Here is a 16571-nt window from a genome sequence, read left to right as displayed (position 1 = left end):
TGCTCAGGCCAGACCTGGAGCCTGTTTTATGTTCGATGTCTCCCTCTCTCTCTGTCCTTCTCCTGCTAAAACTCTGTCTCTCTCTCTCTCTCCCTCTCTCAAAAATAAATAAAAATTAAAAAAAATTTTTAATGTTAAAACGTTGAAAATGAAGTTCAAATTCTCTGGACTAATGGTATAAAGATAAATTTTGAAATATAAAATGCTACACTATATTGGTCAAGTGTGCTCTGAATTAAAAATAGTCTAGTCTCTTAAAGGATTAAAAAGAAAAAAATGGGATATATAAATGACCAAAACTATAGAGGATTAACTACCTCTTCTAATTTGAGCATTAATAAAGAAGGAAGGGGGAAATAGATTATATTATATAAACTTAGAGTGACTTTGTTCTAGTCACAGTGTTTTCAAAAGAGATTCAAAACACATATTTCTTATTTTTGTGTTAAATGATAACATACAAAATAATATATATAAAATAAATATTCAAATGTCTCCCCTGAAATTTGCCCTCTCCTTTACCTCAATCATGCCTATCTGTTGGGTGAGAATTGAACAACTCATCAAAATAAAGTAATATGGAATAGAAAGAAAATTCAAGATTTACTTAAGGAATTATTTTTCAAGTACTTTTCAAGAATTTTCCAAGAAATTTTCAAGTACAATTAATTATGGTTAGTCATTTAAGAAATTCAACATGGGGGCACCTGGGTGGCTCAGTCAGTTGAGTGTCTGACTTTGGCTCAGGTCATGATTTCATGGTCCATGAGTTCAAGCCCTGAGTCAGGCTCTGTGCTAACAGCTCAGAACCTGGAGCCTCCTTCGAATTCTGTGTTTCCCTCTCTTTTTGACTCTCTCCCATTCACACTCTGTCTCTCTCTCTCTCGAAAATAAATAAACATTAAAAACTTTTTTAAAAAAGAAATTCAAGACGTATAGAGTTTCTATTTTAATATTATTCAAATTGTAATAACATATATTTAATTGGGGAATATGTAAACATATATGGAATAACACAGATATTTATCATCAATGTTTTATTTTTTAAAAAATGAATTTTATATTTTCTATTTATTTTCTTTTTATGTTTCTATCCCTCATTGTTTGGTTTATGTAACCTTAGCTAGATACCATAATTCACTTAGTGGCAACTACTTTAATTGCAGGTGAAATATCTGCAAGGTTTGCCTAACTAAAACTTCTAAATACTGTTTAATTAACAAAATTCTACAAATGTGGGAGGTACAATTTTCTAGAGCTTAGAGAAAGTAAAACAAACATTTCTAAATATTTATAGAGTGCCAGCTATTTTATTTAACTTCAATAACACTATAAGGCATATATTATTTAATTAGCAAATAATAGAACTGGAATTTGAACCCATGTTTGCTTGGATCTGAACTCTATTTTTCTACAACTCAACTCTGCATAAAACTATTTAAAAGCTACTTAAATAGTTGTATTGTTTATGATCATGTTTTAAGTTTCCACTGAAGGCTGACTCACCACTGGAATCTTATTAGGCAAACATAAAATTAAGTTTTAAAATGGGAAATTCCTTCTTTTTATACCAATGCTGTATTTGGGGTGTGAAATTATAATGCTGTAATGTAATGAGTTGGAATATGTGGTGCAGGGGAGATCTACAACCTTACAGATTCTCTCCTTTCATTTTTCCCCTTGTATTTCCTCTAGAGTTGTTATCATGGTGTGCCACGTATGGATGACTGCTATGAAAAGTGGAGCTTAAGAGATTCAGCAAACCAAGCAATATAATGACCAATCAATTGGAAATGGTGGTTCATGTAGCTCCATTTTATTTTGAATCGCTCTGCCCTTTGACATCAAATTTCTGATCAGTAGGAATAAAAAAATAAGAAATAGAGTGGAATTCAAAAACAAAGAACCAGAAATGTACTTACCTAATTGCTATAATTGCCTCAGCATTTCTTTGTCTTTGCTTTTGAACTGTGTGTGTATACATGTGTGCATGTGTGCGTGTGTATTGTTTATCTCAATAGCCATCAATCATAGCTGTTTCTATTCCCTTTTGAGAATAGGAACTTATATTTCATTTGGGAAATCACCATTATCTTATTATTAGTTATATGATTTGTGTTTGGAGTGATGCCGACTTATCTCCACAAGAGGGTTCTGGAGTAGCTGATAATAATATATGTTAATATATTCCACAATCTGCACAACAAATAATTGAGATCGGTTCACAAATGGACATGTGACTCAGAGCTAATGAGATAATAGGAGAGATTTGGTGTGACTGGTAGAAAAGAAACAGGAATTTCTCTTCTATTAGACTTGATATGCTATAAACACGTGAAGCTTTAGAAGGCAGCAGCCATCTTGATAAAATAGAGACTACTTCCAGCAAGGGCAAACAGAACACAGATCTGAGATATACACAGGTCTGTCTCTAATGCCCTCTTTTTAGAACATATGGGTCATACCACACCTGAAGTGAAATCTATCTCTGATATTTTGGGTTATGCATGCTGATATATATGCTGATTTTTGTTTTAGCCACATAAAATAGTATTATGTCACCAGGAGCTGAAAGTGTACTGATCAGCTACAAAGGCTGAGTCATTGAAGTATTCTTACATGTTGGGCCCTGTTCTAGGCTTTGATCATATAGAAAAAGGTCATGATTCTTCCCTTTGTGGAGCTTACAGTTTAATAAGGAAGGTAGACAAGTATATCAACGATTAAACAGAATGCCAGCAGTGATAAGTGGATGACAGAGGTTATGCCCATGGGGAAACAGAAGCAGTGAGGAAGGGTACTAATATATAAAATGAGTCTACCCTGTGACTTTTTTCAGTCTTTTGAAAAATGTATTTGATTTCTATTTACTGAGTCATTTTTTTCCTTGTAAGAACAATTTTCTTTTAAATCCATTCCTTTTGCTTAGAAGAAGCAAAAGCTACTTCCTCAATTCATGTAACACCACTTAAATTACTGGGAATTTAAAAGTGATGGCTTTCTTTCTTCGCTAATGTACAATAGTTTTATAAGCCAGTGGTTTTCAAACTTTACTGCACAATTTAATTCAACGAAGAAGTTTTAAATATCCTGATGACTGGGCTCTGCCCATATGCCAATAAAATCAGAATCTATGGGAACAGATCTAAGGCATTACTATATTTTATTAATTCCCCAGGTAATTCCAATGTGCAACCTAGTTTGACAACCAGTGTTACATTTAAAAGCTTCTTAAAGTTTAATGTGCATACAAATCACCTGGGGATATCGATAAACGGCAAAATTCCTTCCATAGATCTGGTGGCGATGCTACGTGAGCAGCCAGGTTATAGATCAGTGCTATCCAACAATAATATGTTGCATATCACATATGCAACTTTCTAGTGGCCACATCAAATGCATAAACAAAAACAGAAGTAAGTTTTACTAGCATTTTATTTAGTTAAATATATCAAAAATGTTATCATTTTAAAATGCATTCATAACCATAAAATAATTAATGTTCTCTTTGGGGGTAAGACTTCAAATCAAGTGGGTATTTGACCCTTTTAGCACAACTCTAATTGGGCCACTCGGATTTCAAGTCACATGTGGCTAGAGGCTACCATATTGGACAGCAGAGTTATAGACCACTGGATCCCATAAATTCACATCATTAAACTACTAAACTTTTCAAGGAAAATTGAAAAGTGTGTATTACTTACCAATAAGTTTCCGATTAAAATGACCATCATGTAAAAAGGAATACAGCCGAATTTGCCTGCAACCTTAAGGCAATCCCATAAAGTCTCTATCCACTCTCCACAGAGAATTCGGAGCACGTTCAGGAAGGAGTGCAAGAAGTCATGCATGTGCCAGTGTGGGAGTTGACAGTCTTTGTCTATGTTGCAGACACATTCTTTGTAACTCTTACCAAACAGCTTCAGGCCAAACACAGCAAAAAAGAACATGAATGTGAACAATAACAGCACCAAGTCTTTCAGGGCCACCAGTGAATTACTCATCATCAGCATCAGAATCCTAAATGTTGGCCAGTATTTTCCCAGCTTGAAAATTCTCAACTAATACAGCAATGGAAGAAACAACAAAAATAAAAAACAACAGAAAACCCGTCACTATTATGATGTACATTTAAAATTTTATCAGCATTATACATATACACATATATTGTCTTTAATGTAATATTCAGTTTTGAGCACTATTAATAGTAACCACTTAGCATTATTAACACTAACCATCATTACACTATTCTTAATATGTGACACATATCCTGTATTTTTTACACTAAGTCCATACATATCTTCTATTGATCTGCCAATTTCCATTCAATATTATGCTGTTTTAATTACTCTAGTTTTGTGTTTTAATATCTGGTGGGGCAACTATCTATTCTTGGTTTTGTTTCTCACAGTATACGAAATGCTCACAGATTCTGACATATAGATGATATTGAAAAAGTCTGTCATTGAATTACATTGAAGTTTCTAGTATGGATTTTATTTTAAAGTAACATACCAAAGACCAAACACAGAATTATAGGTTTAGTCTGAATATTTCTCTTCTTTACACTAGATTTTTTGATCCTATTGAAATGCACAGGATTACCTTGACAATTTTGGCCACCATATCACAGCGAAGTCAGCCATCTAAAACCCATGTATCCCTGGGGCCTCTAAGTGGCTCAGTCAGTTAAGCATCCAACTTCAGCTCAGGTCATATCTCAAGGTTCATGGGTTTGAGTCCTGCATTTAGCTCTGTGCTGACAGCTCAGAGTCTGGAGCCTACTTCAGATTCTGTGTCTCCCTCTCTCTCTCTCTGCCTCTCCCCACCTCTGTCTCTTTTTCTCTCAAAAAATAAATAAACATTAAAAAAATTTAATCAAAATATCATTTTTATATATGCTATACCTTCTTTTCCATTATACAGTTTGCTTCATGGAGTCAAGAGTAGGACTTCACATTTATCCATGTAAAACTGAATCGCTTATATTCAGTCCATCTTAGACTTTCAGATACTTTGATAGTATCTTTTATCATATTTTTTATTTCACAGTCTTGTTTCATCCATAGATTTGAGAGCTACATTATATATATGTTTTCTTACTCATTAGAAAAGTCTTTGGAGGACTTAACACAGGATTTTGAAGAATTATTGGAATAATATCAAATCTATTTAGTTGTTCTTTATTCCTGCTATGTCCCTTCAACTTCTTACTAGAATGTGACAATATATTACTTATCAAGTACTTAGTATTTCCACATATGTAGTCTTCCAATAACATTTATTTCCTTGCCTAGTTTTCTGATTCTTACTACCATCCTACATTTCAGGCATATGCTGATTCTGATTTAATTTCTCTAATAACATTCTGCTGGCCTGACTGATCTTTTATTAAGTTTTCTACACTACATTTATAAATACTCACCTGATTTCAGTTCCTTAGTCATACATTGGCATTCAGCTCCTAGGACTCCACATTATCCTGCTCTTCACAACTGACCAGTAACCCTGGCCCTGTTTCTTAAAACTATACCTCAAGTTTGCTACCTATATGGCTTATTTCCTTTGATGCTTTGGTCAAATAACAGCATTGGAAACTGCTTAATCTTCTGGGGCACTTCCTACGCTCTTTATATATGAATCAATTCATTTATTACTACAAATGTCCCAGTAAGACAGGTATTACTATTCTTCCCATGTTGTGTCTGAGGAGGCTGAGATAAATTTTCATAAAATAAAATTTAGATATTGGATTCTACTTACCACTCTGAATATTTTTAAGAGAGCCATTCCATGAACATTGGCTAGATAAAATTCTGCTAAACCATGGAACACAATCAGGCTATCAAAAACATTCCAACCTACTTTGAAATACTCATATGGATGCATTGCAATTATTTTCAAAATCATTTCTGCTGTGAAAATTCCAATAAAAATCTAAACAAAAACAAAACACGGGGATGAGAATATGATCCCAATAACACCATCAGAACTCACATACACCATAACTGTAAGTTTCCACTGTCACATTCTCACAGTTCCTCTGTCAGGATCTGATTAGCTTTGGTGTCTGTATAATAAGGATAGGCTCTGGGGCACCTGGGTGGCTCAGTCAGTTAAGCATCTGATTCCTGATCACAATCTCATGGTTCATGGAATCAAGCTCCACATCAGGCTTTGTGCTGACAGAGCCTGCTTAAGATTCTCTCTCTCTCTCCTCTCTCTCTTTCACTCTCACTCTCTCTCTGTCTGTCTGGTCTGCCCCTCCCCTCCTTGGGCTCTCTCTCTCTCTCTCTCTCCCCCAAATAAATAAACAAACAAACAAATAAGGATAGACTCCAACATTTCACTTATCAGTCTAATGTCAAACACTGCCTACAAAATCTTCAATTATTTAATATAAGCTATCCTGAAAGACAACAAAAGAATATTTAAAGGTAAAAATCTTTTCATTTTGAATAACTTCTTTTGGGATATGGAGTACATATTAAGATGTTTCATTTCTTAAACTGTAAAAGAAATTAAAAAGTGCCTATGTGAAGCAGGAAAAAAACAGAGTAAACCTATGAAATTGTCTCTGAAAACTATATGAGCAGAAATAACTAAATTTCTGTATTGTTGGTACCACAGATGTATAAATTCAAAACAGGTAGAAATTTGGCCATTTGTACTAGTACCAAGCAACAAACAACAACCATAAAAGTAAAGAAAATTAAACACTGTATATTTCCTTGAATGTGACTTATTTTTAAAATATTATATTTTGAGAGAGAGAAACAGAGCACGAGCAGGGGAGGGGCACAGAGAGAGAGGGACACACAGAATCGGAAGCAGGCTCCAGGCTCCGAGCTGTCAGCACAGAGCCTGACGCGGGGCTCAAACTCACAAACTGTGAGATCATGACCTGAGCCAAAGTCAGACACCTAACAGACCGAACCACCCAGGTGCCCTGAATGTGACTTGTTTTTAAACTCAGAGAAATCTGCTTTGGTTTATGCATCATATGGATAAAAGAAGGACAAATGACTATTGACAATACCTTGACAAAAGGAAAACTTCCCACCTGAGGCAAAGACCAGTAGCTAAAGCTGACAAGGCAGTACAGTTGTAGTCAGGATTCAGAATCCAGGGGTCAGTGGGGAATATGTATTTGTTATTGCACCTTTGCCTTGCCATGGGTACCAAGGGAGAGTATATTTGAGATGGGAGAGGAAATAAATAATTTCCATTTAACCGGACTGCCAAGCAATGGACTAGAATCACAAACTTAAATGGCAGAATTTTAAACCTTAGCTATCAACCTTACAATGATAAGCACACTTACAAATCAGGGCTGGAGGTGGTGGATTGTGGAAGAATGAATGTAATACTTCATCTAAAATGCATATAATGTATTTGAAACATATAGTTACAAAATAAAATGAGGATAATGATGACTAAAGAAAAGTTGAAACTGCAAATGATAATAATGTATAAGAGCTTTACCAGGTTTCCAATGCTGAGAACTTTGTTGGTTTCTTCACTCATTGGATAATATTCCAAGGCCAAAAAACATATGTTTAGAATTATGCATATAGTAAGGGCAAGATCAGTAAATGGGTCCATTATAATCATATGCATAAACTCTTTCAATTTTAACCAACACGGAGAACAATTCCAGATCAATAAAGTTTTAGCAAATCTATGCCAACACAACGGACATCTCTTCCTGGATGTGTTAAGTTCTGAAATAAAGAATAAAAAAGTTAAACTTCAGCAAATTGTTGTTTTAGTTCTATCTAATAAAATATTTTGACTTTTGTATGCATAGAGATGTTTAAAACTAGACTTCTGATTTGGAATTAGCAAATAGAAATATTTTGTACTAATAAAAAGCAGAGCAAAGTCTATTTCCTCTATTTTTTAAAGCTTGGTAAGTTAGACAAATGAAAGTAGACACACTGTTTATTAGAAGCAAAACCTAGGAGTTTCAAGAAAACACACATGGAATATAGTTGAGAGTATTATGATTTATAATTTCTTGGTTTATAATACTTTATAAAATAATGCCTTTTAATATTGCTCATGATAATGAGTTACTGCTTATGTATTAAAAAAGCAGAGATAATACAAAAAAGGATCTTAATGTATTATTGTTATATACTCCATCTTCTGTTTGTAGTTAGGAGTTAATACTTCCATGTTGTTTTTATTGTTAAAGAAAATTTCTTAGCACTCTTTGGTAACCCTTTCCAATCTTTAAAAAACCATGCTTATGGAATTGCTCACTTTAATATTCTTATGTCATTCCTTAAATTTTTCTTATCATCGAAAATTCTGAAGAAATTGTAGGATTTCTTTAAAGTATATCTTGTGAATATACTTTTCAGGGTATCTAAGTATTTTTTACTTTACCTTCTTCATGTCTGATAGTAGCAGTAGAATCATCCAACATATTCAAAGAAGTGATCACAGAAGTTGGTGATCTTTTCTTCATTTCTATCTGTGTGGTCTTGGTCTAAAAAGAAATTAGATGAGTCTAATGTTGGCTTCTCCCTGTTGTAGATACAAGGCTATAACTATAAGAAGGTTTATTTCTTTAAAACATTAATTCTTACCTCTAGAAATCTTTTTGGGTTAAATTATTTGATACTCTTCACACTATAGGCAGTATTAAACTGACTTAGGATTATTTGGGTAATGAATATGTATAACTTGCAACTCAACAAAATCACCTTGTACTATAAGGTCAATTATAAAAGGAGGAAATCAGAGAATATTAGTTGTATTATCCATATTTGACAAACCATTCAGCATGTACTTTATAGGGTTATTGCAAAATATCCAGTTGGCAAACATCCTGAAACAGTATTTCTCTAACACCTTAAATTTTTCTTTAAGGGTATTTTAAAACTTTATAAACTCTCTTGATAAAATAAAAAAATATTTGGTTTTGTGATAATGAAATAATCTTAAATAGTATCAGGTAAAAGGATAATTTGGCTAGAACATATATGATAATTCCATAAAGGAATTACTTTTTTCTGTCTCTCATGTCTCTTGATTAATGGCTTTAAGATACTCTGTCTTGCTGATGTAGTTACACAGAGATCAAAAGAAGCCTTGCATTGGAAATACACATCTAGGGGGCACCTGGGTGGCCCAGTCAGTTGAGCGTCTGATTTCTAATTTGAGCCCCACATGGGCTCTGTGCTGACAGTTCAAAGCCTGGAGCCTCCTTTGAATTCTCTCTCTCTCTCTCTCTCTCTCTCTCTCTCAAAAATAAACATAAAATATTTTTTAAATAATGAAAGGAAATTCCTAGGGTTTGATGTAGATGTAGATGTTACAAGTTCACAGTTCTCACAAATAGAACCCCAGATGTTTCTAGTGACAAGGTATAAAATTTATATTTGAATTTAAACTCTAAGAAACTGATATTGGGTAGGTAATATTACACCACAGAGTTCTCAACAGTTTTTACATTTAGCAACACGAGAATGATACTATTTGTATGCTTGTTAACTTGGTAAGTAGATGTGGCTAACTAGGTGAAAGAAATAGTAAATAAATTTGAATAGGCAAGCCTGCTCTGGAACAGGGGGACCTGGCATGGGGCTGCCCCTGCACTACCACTGCAGGAAACAGTGCTCGTTGACAGCCGACGCCCAGCACACTCCACTGGCAAGTTCTGCTGTGGTCATCTGAGGCAGCATCACAGATATCAAGGGAATAATATTCATCTCATTCAGTATCAGTCAAGTTCCCTCCAATTTCATAACTACTGAAGTCAGAGGAGGTGAAAACCAACTCTATTTCATACTGATTCCATCAGGAAAATGACAGATTCTGCAGGTCTACAGATCTCTCTTCCCTCACTATTTGCTTTAATTGAAAAAGTAAGCTAAAAACCCAGGATGTGACATTAGTTAATTTGCTTAAACTATACTCACTCCAGAAAGCATTTTTTTGACCCATTTACAAGATTACATAAAATATAAGATTTAATTTATACAATTTCAAATTTTGATGAGTCAAAAAACAGTAGAGGCATAATTGCTCTGTTATTAAGATCTAACAGATTTCCAGGTATATTTTCATAAAGATGATACTTCGTGATAGAGTGGATAATACTTCCCGCTGTTATTAATAGAGAGGAATTGCTTCTCATAGAGATGTTTTTGATAATGACAATGTCTGATGGAATCACCCCAAGAAGTAATTCAGTTAAGATAATCCTCTGTGTGAGGTGGATAGAGTAAGGAGGAGAGTTATAATGTTATTGTGATATAGTCAACATTCAATGTTCTACTTATTTGGCTTGGACTGTGGGTATATTTAAAATTTTAAAAGATTTTGTTTATTTGTTTATTCTTAGAAAGACAGAGAGCACAAGCAGGGGAGGGGCAAAGAGGGAGAGGGAAAATGAGAATCCCAAGTAGACTCCCCAGGGCCAGCAGAGTCAGAAGCAGGGCTCAAACTCAGGAAAGCATGAGATCATGACCTGAGCCAAAACCAAGAGTCAGTAGCTCAACTAAATGAGCAACCCAGGCACCCCGAACTGTGGATATATTTTAGAATATAAAACAAATAACCCACATATCAGTCTAGTAATTTAGTTACTTCAATAGGGCTTTTTAAAAATATTGAATGAATGCCAACAACTAAGGGTATGGCCATTTTATAATGCAAATTGAGAAGCGTGATTCAGTAATCTCCTTTTTGGAAGCTAATAAGGGCATATCCAAAGTTAAACTTAGACTGCAAAAAGGAATTAGGATTCTTGTTATCACAGCTGCTTTAAATCTGGAGGGTAGGTATGAATAAGGAGGAATCCAGTCATATTTCTAGTACTTAGCAGTGAACAGCTGCAGTATTCATCTTGGACTCAGACTTGCTCTCCTACTGCAGCCAGCCACACTGGCCTTTTTAACCTTGATTCACTCTGTTCTCTCCCCATGTAGCATGGACTCATTCTTCAGATCTCAGTTCAAATGTTGGTTTCCTGTTAGAAACTTGTCATTGGGGTGTCTGGGTGGCTCAGTCCATTAAGCATCTGACTTCAGCTCTGGTCATGATCTCACAGTTCATGGGTTTGAGCCCCACTTTGGGCTCTGAGCTGGCAGCTCAGAGTTTGGAGCCTGCTTCGGATTCTGTGCATCTCTCTCTGCCCCTCCCCAGCCCATGCTCTCTCTCTCTCAAAATAAATAAATGTTAAAAAAAAAAGAAACATTTTCTTACCAGGGAAATCCTTTTATTATAGGCTCTCAAGGCATCAAGTTTCTCACTTTTCTAGCACTCATCACAGTTTCATTCATTTATTTATTTATTTTTAGTAGCAAATAATACCAGGTAGTGAATTACCAGGTACTCAATATCCAGCCTTAATAATTAATATCATTATATTCCCCATTTCTCATGTATTACTCATCCTGCTTTATTTAAAATATTTCAGGAAAAATACGTCAGACATCATATAATTATCAGAATAAGCCTTTTAAAAGACATAATTGTAATATTAGGATCACAATCAGAAAATTAGTAATTCTTTAATATTATCCAATACCCAGACCATGTTCAATTTTCTTTCATTGCTTAGAAACATTCTATTATAGTTGATTTGTTCCAAACAAAATACAAAAAAGATCAGAATAAAAAAGTTTGCAGGTTTATTGATTATCTCATGCCTTTATTTTTTCTAATCTGATTTATTTGTTGACAATAATGGATCACTTATAAGTATAGAATTTCCACATTCTAGATTTGGCAGATTGTGTCTTTTTAGTGTAATTTAAATGTGTTCTTCTCTCACTTATAGTCTCCAGAGAAAGATAGTTAGATCTAGAGACTTACTAGACTTAGCTCAGACTATGGAAAGAATATATTTTATATGGTGTTTTATGTCTCCTGTTTCATAACATCAGGTGGTCTGGTGGTCTTAGAGGTACAATTTTGTGTTTAGGATAATTTTATAGTCTATCTCCCCATTAGACCATTAGCTGAATGAAGATAGATGCTATATTTGTACTTATTAACATTTTAAGATATCAAATGCTTAGTATATAGTTGATTGTTAATAATGTTTGATGATAAGTTTTATGAATGTCATTTTAGATGAGCAAATATTTTTGAAAATATTTATATTCCTACAGTTGTATATATCTGATTCTTTTCTGGAGGTTTTGCCAGTGACTGCCAATTCTTAAGAGAGTTTCAGCTGCAAACTGGGTAATTGTTGGAATAATATAGTTTCAACATTAAGCCTCCAGAATAATAAAGCAGTGGAAAAAGAAGTCAAATGTGGAGAAATCAGGCATCAATAAATATAGGTCAAATTTTGTAACTGGAACTCCTCAATAAAGATTACATTTGAGAATTCATGAAGATGCTTATCATATGTGTGGATAATAACTGACACTCAACAGTATATATACTGTCATCATCATCATCATCATTATTTTAATTATCCCTAAAAGAAGGTATAGTCAAAGACTTCAGAATTTTATGTTGGTGGAGTATTCTCCAATATGTACTCTGTATCTTCTTATGTATATTCTAAGCCATGACCAAGTGTTTTACAAAAATTTACTTCATTTGAATCTCACAATAACCTCTGAGACAGATATTAAAATTATATACATCTTACAGATAAAGAAGTTCAGAAAGGTTAAGAGATTTGGCAAATATCATACATCTATTAAGCAGCTAAAATAGACTGAAATCTATTAGCTATTTGACTGTGCTTTTAGCTAAGATGATCTACTCCTTTCCTGTAATGTAATCATATGAAACATTTCAGTAATTCCAAAATTGAAATTAGACTCTGGCTAGACTTAAATCAGATTGGTCACCTAAAGGGTCTTCAATATGTTTCATTTTAAATTCTTCTCTTTCTAGTATTTTCTTGTGTATAAACAAAGAAAGGAAAAGAAAGTACATCTTGTGAAAATGACCTTTGCTCTTACTCCCAAAAAACTTTTTCATAACAAAATGTCCTAGTACTCTTCCAGGAAAAGATATTCTTTACAATTGAAAGATTTTAATTAAAACCAGAAAGGCTTTATGTGATCCAAAACAGCCAAATGAATGGAGATATTAAGAAACTGGGAAATAACTCAAGTTCTTCCTAAGCAGAGTTAATAGGGCATCTCATCTTGGGATAAGAGAATATTGTGCTCTTGGATACATTTGTGGGTAACCCTTGACATTTGAAATACCACTTTGAAACAAATTATACATTCAACATATCATTCAGACCATCATCATTCAATCAGAAGGACCCCACACTCATTTCTAGAGACAGAAATCTTTTGTAATTTTTCTGTGGCTTCCTCATGGGTGATATAATAGCTACACTCAATAGCCTCTCTTTAGACATGTTTTCTTCATGCTGTTTATAATTGCTTCTTGTTTCAATGGTAGGCATGTCATGAACCATATAAATATAGTATCTATCGGTAACTTTTAATTCAGTATGATCCTACATTATGTTATTCAGATTCCATATTTTTGGTAGAATGACTTTTCTAGAGCTTCTTCATTGATGATGACTAAATAAAGTTACATATGGAGAGAAGTTAACAATTTACCCTTTTGACCCAGATATTACCTTTGGTATTAATGAACCTCTTAGCCAGTCTTACTGCACATGCCACTTAGTGCCAGAATGTATCCTGGCTCTTTGCTTTTCCCCATCTCTGTTTATGCTCTTCATATGAGAGAGTCTCAGTATAGCTCCTTTCTATCCTTTGTTGGCTCCCTCAATCTGTCTTTTTGCCATTGATATTCTTTTTCTAGTGTAGACAATATTTATTAGCAGATGGTAAGGGTGCAAAATAGTAACAAATCTAAAAGAATGGAAAAGGACGCAGGCCATGACTCCCCTCCCCCAAGTGAGCCCCTATAACCAGCCACTCTGGTCAAGGAGCACTCAACTTTACTGTGGCCGGTGTGGGCCCAGCACCTTCCCAAGACCAAGCTTCCAGGCAGAGGGTTCTGCACAACACAGGGGAAGGGAGCGAACACCTGGGTGAGGCATGGGTTGTACCCTACCCCAGACCACTGGATCCTGCCCACCATATACCTCAACAACTCTGGGTATGGGGTGTTAGGAGACTGGGCTAAACCTTACCCTCTCCAACTTAGAAAGAGGTGTGAGATTACCAGGTTCTACTGAACATATGAAAGCTACTTCTGGTTGCTTTCCTGGGTCCTGTTCCTTTTAGTATGCTTATGGCACAATCTAGATTTTTAAATGTAATTCTGTAACTTCTTTAGTGTTACTTCTGTCAATACTTTCAGATTCATAAATTGAATCTTTTGCTATGAGGCTAAATAATCTGAAAACATAAACACAACACTAAAATAATTGAAACTGGAGTAAAACCTTATTAAGTTTTACTAATTGTGGATTTCCCTATTCTATGGAGAAATTAACTCTGTATATCAAAATACATAGTGCATTTCCTCTCGAAAGAGCTAGAAAGCCAGCCAAGTTCATGTTTTTCTCTTTTTATAACTTCAAGACTGTACTTTTAGTCCATACTTTGAGTACTTCATGATTTCTAAATTATGGGAGGCATCATTGCTATTGATTTCAATACTGAGGTTTTCTAGTTAATTCTGATGTGCTGTCTACGCAAGCTTAAATTAATTAACTAAGCCCACATAAAAAGAAGTCGAGTCCATACTTTTCAGCAGAATTACACACATTCTGGAACAAAAAATTTTCTGTCTTAAAGAAATATTTAAAGATGTTGGTCACTCGTGCCACAGTACACTCAGGAAATAATGTTATGTAGCAAAAGTGAGCCCCTTGTAAAGATCACTTTAGATCTTTTTATCTCATACAATGCACAGATACTGAGCACCTAGTGGGAAGCAATATGCTCCAAGATCTTGAGATAACTCAAACTCTGTGATTCTATGAAGCAGTAAGAGAAATTGATACCTCAGCTGCTTTGTCTCCTTCTTGAAATTCTTTCACAGTCTGCTGACATTGTAGCTCAGTCTTCTCAGCTTTTTTAGCAGCTTTCTGCTTTTCTTCTTCACAGGACATAGCAAGTGTGCCCAAGAACAAACTTGCTATGTAAAAAGTAAACCAAAAGCTTATCACAACAAAAAATATCATGTAGACCTTCCCAGAAGCATACAGGATCTAAGGAGAATTGGAAAACAAGAAAAAAGAGGGAAATGTTGTCTTCCTATTATCTTACTTTAAAATGAAAAATGAAATTTTGTTATGAAAATATTTAGTTGTGAGTAGAATGTAATCACAAGACAGTTTTACTAGCTCTACCTGGAGAAATAAGAGAAAAGCTCTTTAACTTTAGATATATATGCAAGGTACAGAATACATGGTATAAAACTAAAGATAGAATTTAGTAATTTAATTAAATTAGGGTGAGCATCTGGCGTTTATATCTTCACTAACATAGAAAATATATTGGAAGGAAAAAATTGTCATCTCTCAATAAAGAAAGCTGGATGGTCTGCATTTGAAAGACTAATTTCTTTATAGTATAATCTTTAAATATATGAAGCTTAATAAAATCAGAGGATGAATGTTTGGATATTAGTTTCTTCTGATAGTTACTTTATGGAAGCATCATAATAAGGTACAAACTCAGTTCTATTCAAAGAGGTGGAGAAAAGTAATATTACTCTACCTGTTATAAAAACTTTGGTTAAGAACATTTAGACAAATCACATGAGAAAATCATATAATACACTTATTTGAAGTCATTTATGGACAGGAAAAAAACTCCCAGAAGTTATAAATAATTTATAGAGTCCACTATATAAGTCATACAGGCTATTGATTTATCATCATTGAGTAAAATTATATAAACAAAATCCAAAAGAAGTCCAGATGAGAATAGTCTTAATTTTTAAGCATCCACTTGAATCAATAGGTAAGTGTTATTTACAGAAAATATTATATTGATATGAGTTAAAAATGTTTGCAGATTAATATGTCCCAACATTCAATTAAAAATGACTTTATATTAAACTATAGTACATTTATATTTAAAAGTTTTTTTAATAAACCCTTTTCCCCAGTGAGTCATCTATTTAGCATTTCGTTAAATATTTTTCTCACTGAACTAGCTACCATTTACATTCAGGAGTCAGTAATGGAGATTATGGTATATACTGCAGGCCATACACATTAATAAGTACTTTATTATCTCACTAGTTCTGTGCAATACACTTATGTGGTATTTACTATTATTTCCAATATGCATAAGAAAGATGAAAATGAGGCAAAATGACTTGTCAAAGATCTCACAGTTATGGAGGAATGCCTAAATCCAAAGCTTTTGCTCTTTCCACTATTTGAAAGTGGGATAAAAGTATAAACTCTGATTATGATGGAAAAGTATACAGATTCTAGTTCTATTGTATTTTAGTTTGGAATTGGGGCTAATTATAGCATCCAAAGTATAAGTTTGTTATGAAAATCAAATGAAATAGTACATGCAAAGATGCACATAGTCTATGTCGCGTATGCAGTAAATGTTAACTACTGTTAAACAGAGTTATGTTTAAGTCCATGAGGACTGACATTTGTTTTGTTCATTTCTGTACCC

General features: G+C 34.0%; 1 protein-coding gene across 1 annotated transcript in view; it reads right to left on the bottom strand.

Moving 5' to 3' along the window:
• SCN7A (sodium voltage-gated channel alpha subunit 7) overlaps window positions 1-16571 on the bottom strand; it is an 84471-nt gene that overhangs the window by 24831 nt on the left and 43069 nt on the right. The window contains exons 10-14 of the mRNA XM_029932992.1: window positions 14930-15136; window positions 8395-8497; window positions 7486-7724; window positions 5764-5937; window positions 3705-4061 (exon numbers count right to left, since the gene is read on the bottom strand). Coding sequence (XP_029788852.1) covers window positions 3705-4061; window positions 5764-5937; window positions 7486-7724; window positions 8395-8497; window positions 14930-15136 — 1080 coding nt within the window. The remainder of the gene's footprint in view (window positions 1-3704; window positions 4062-5763; window positions 5938-7485; window positions 7725-8394; window positions 8498-14929; window positions 15137-16571) is intronic.

Source organism: Suricata suricatta, chromosome 3 (assembly GCF_006229205.1).
Source record: "Suricata suricatta isolate VVHF042 chromosome 3, meerkat_22Aug2017_6uvM2_HiC, whole genome shotgun sequence".
Taxonomy (NCBI): Eukaryota; Metazoa; Chordata; class Mammalia; order Carnivora; family Herpestidae; genus Suricata; species Suricata suricatta.
The sequence above is the reverse complement of the archived record's forward strand: the minus strand, read 5'-3'. Positions and strand labels throughout refer to the sequence as shown.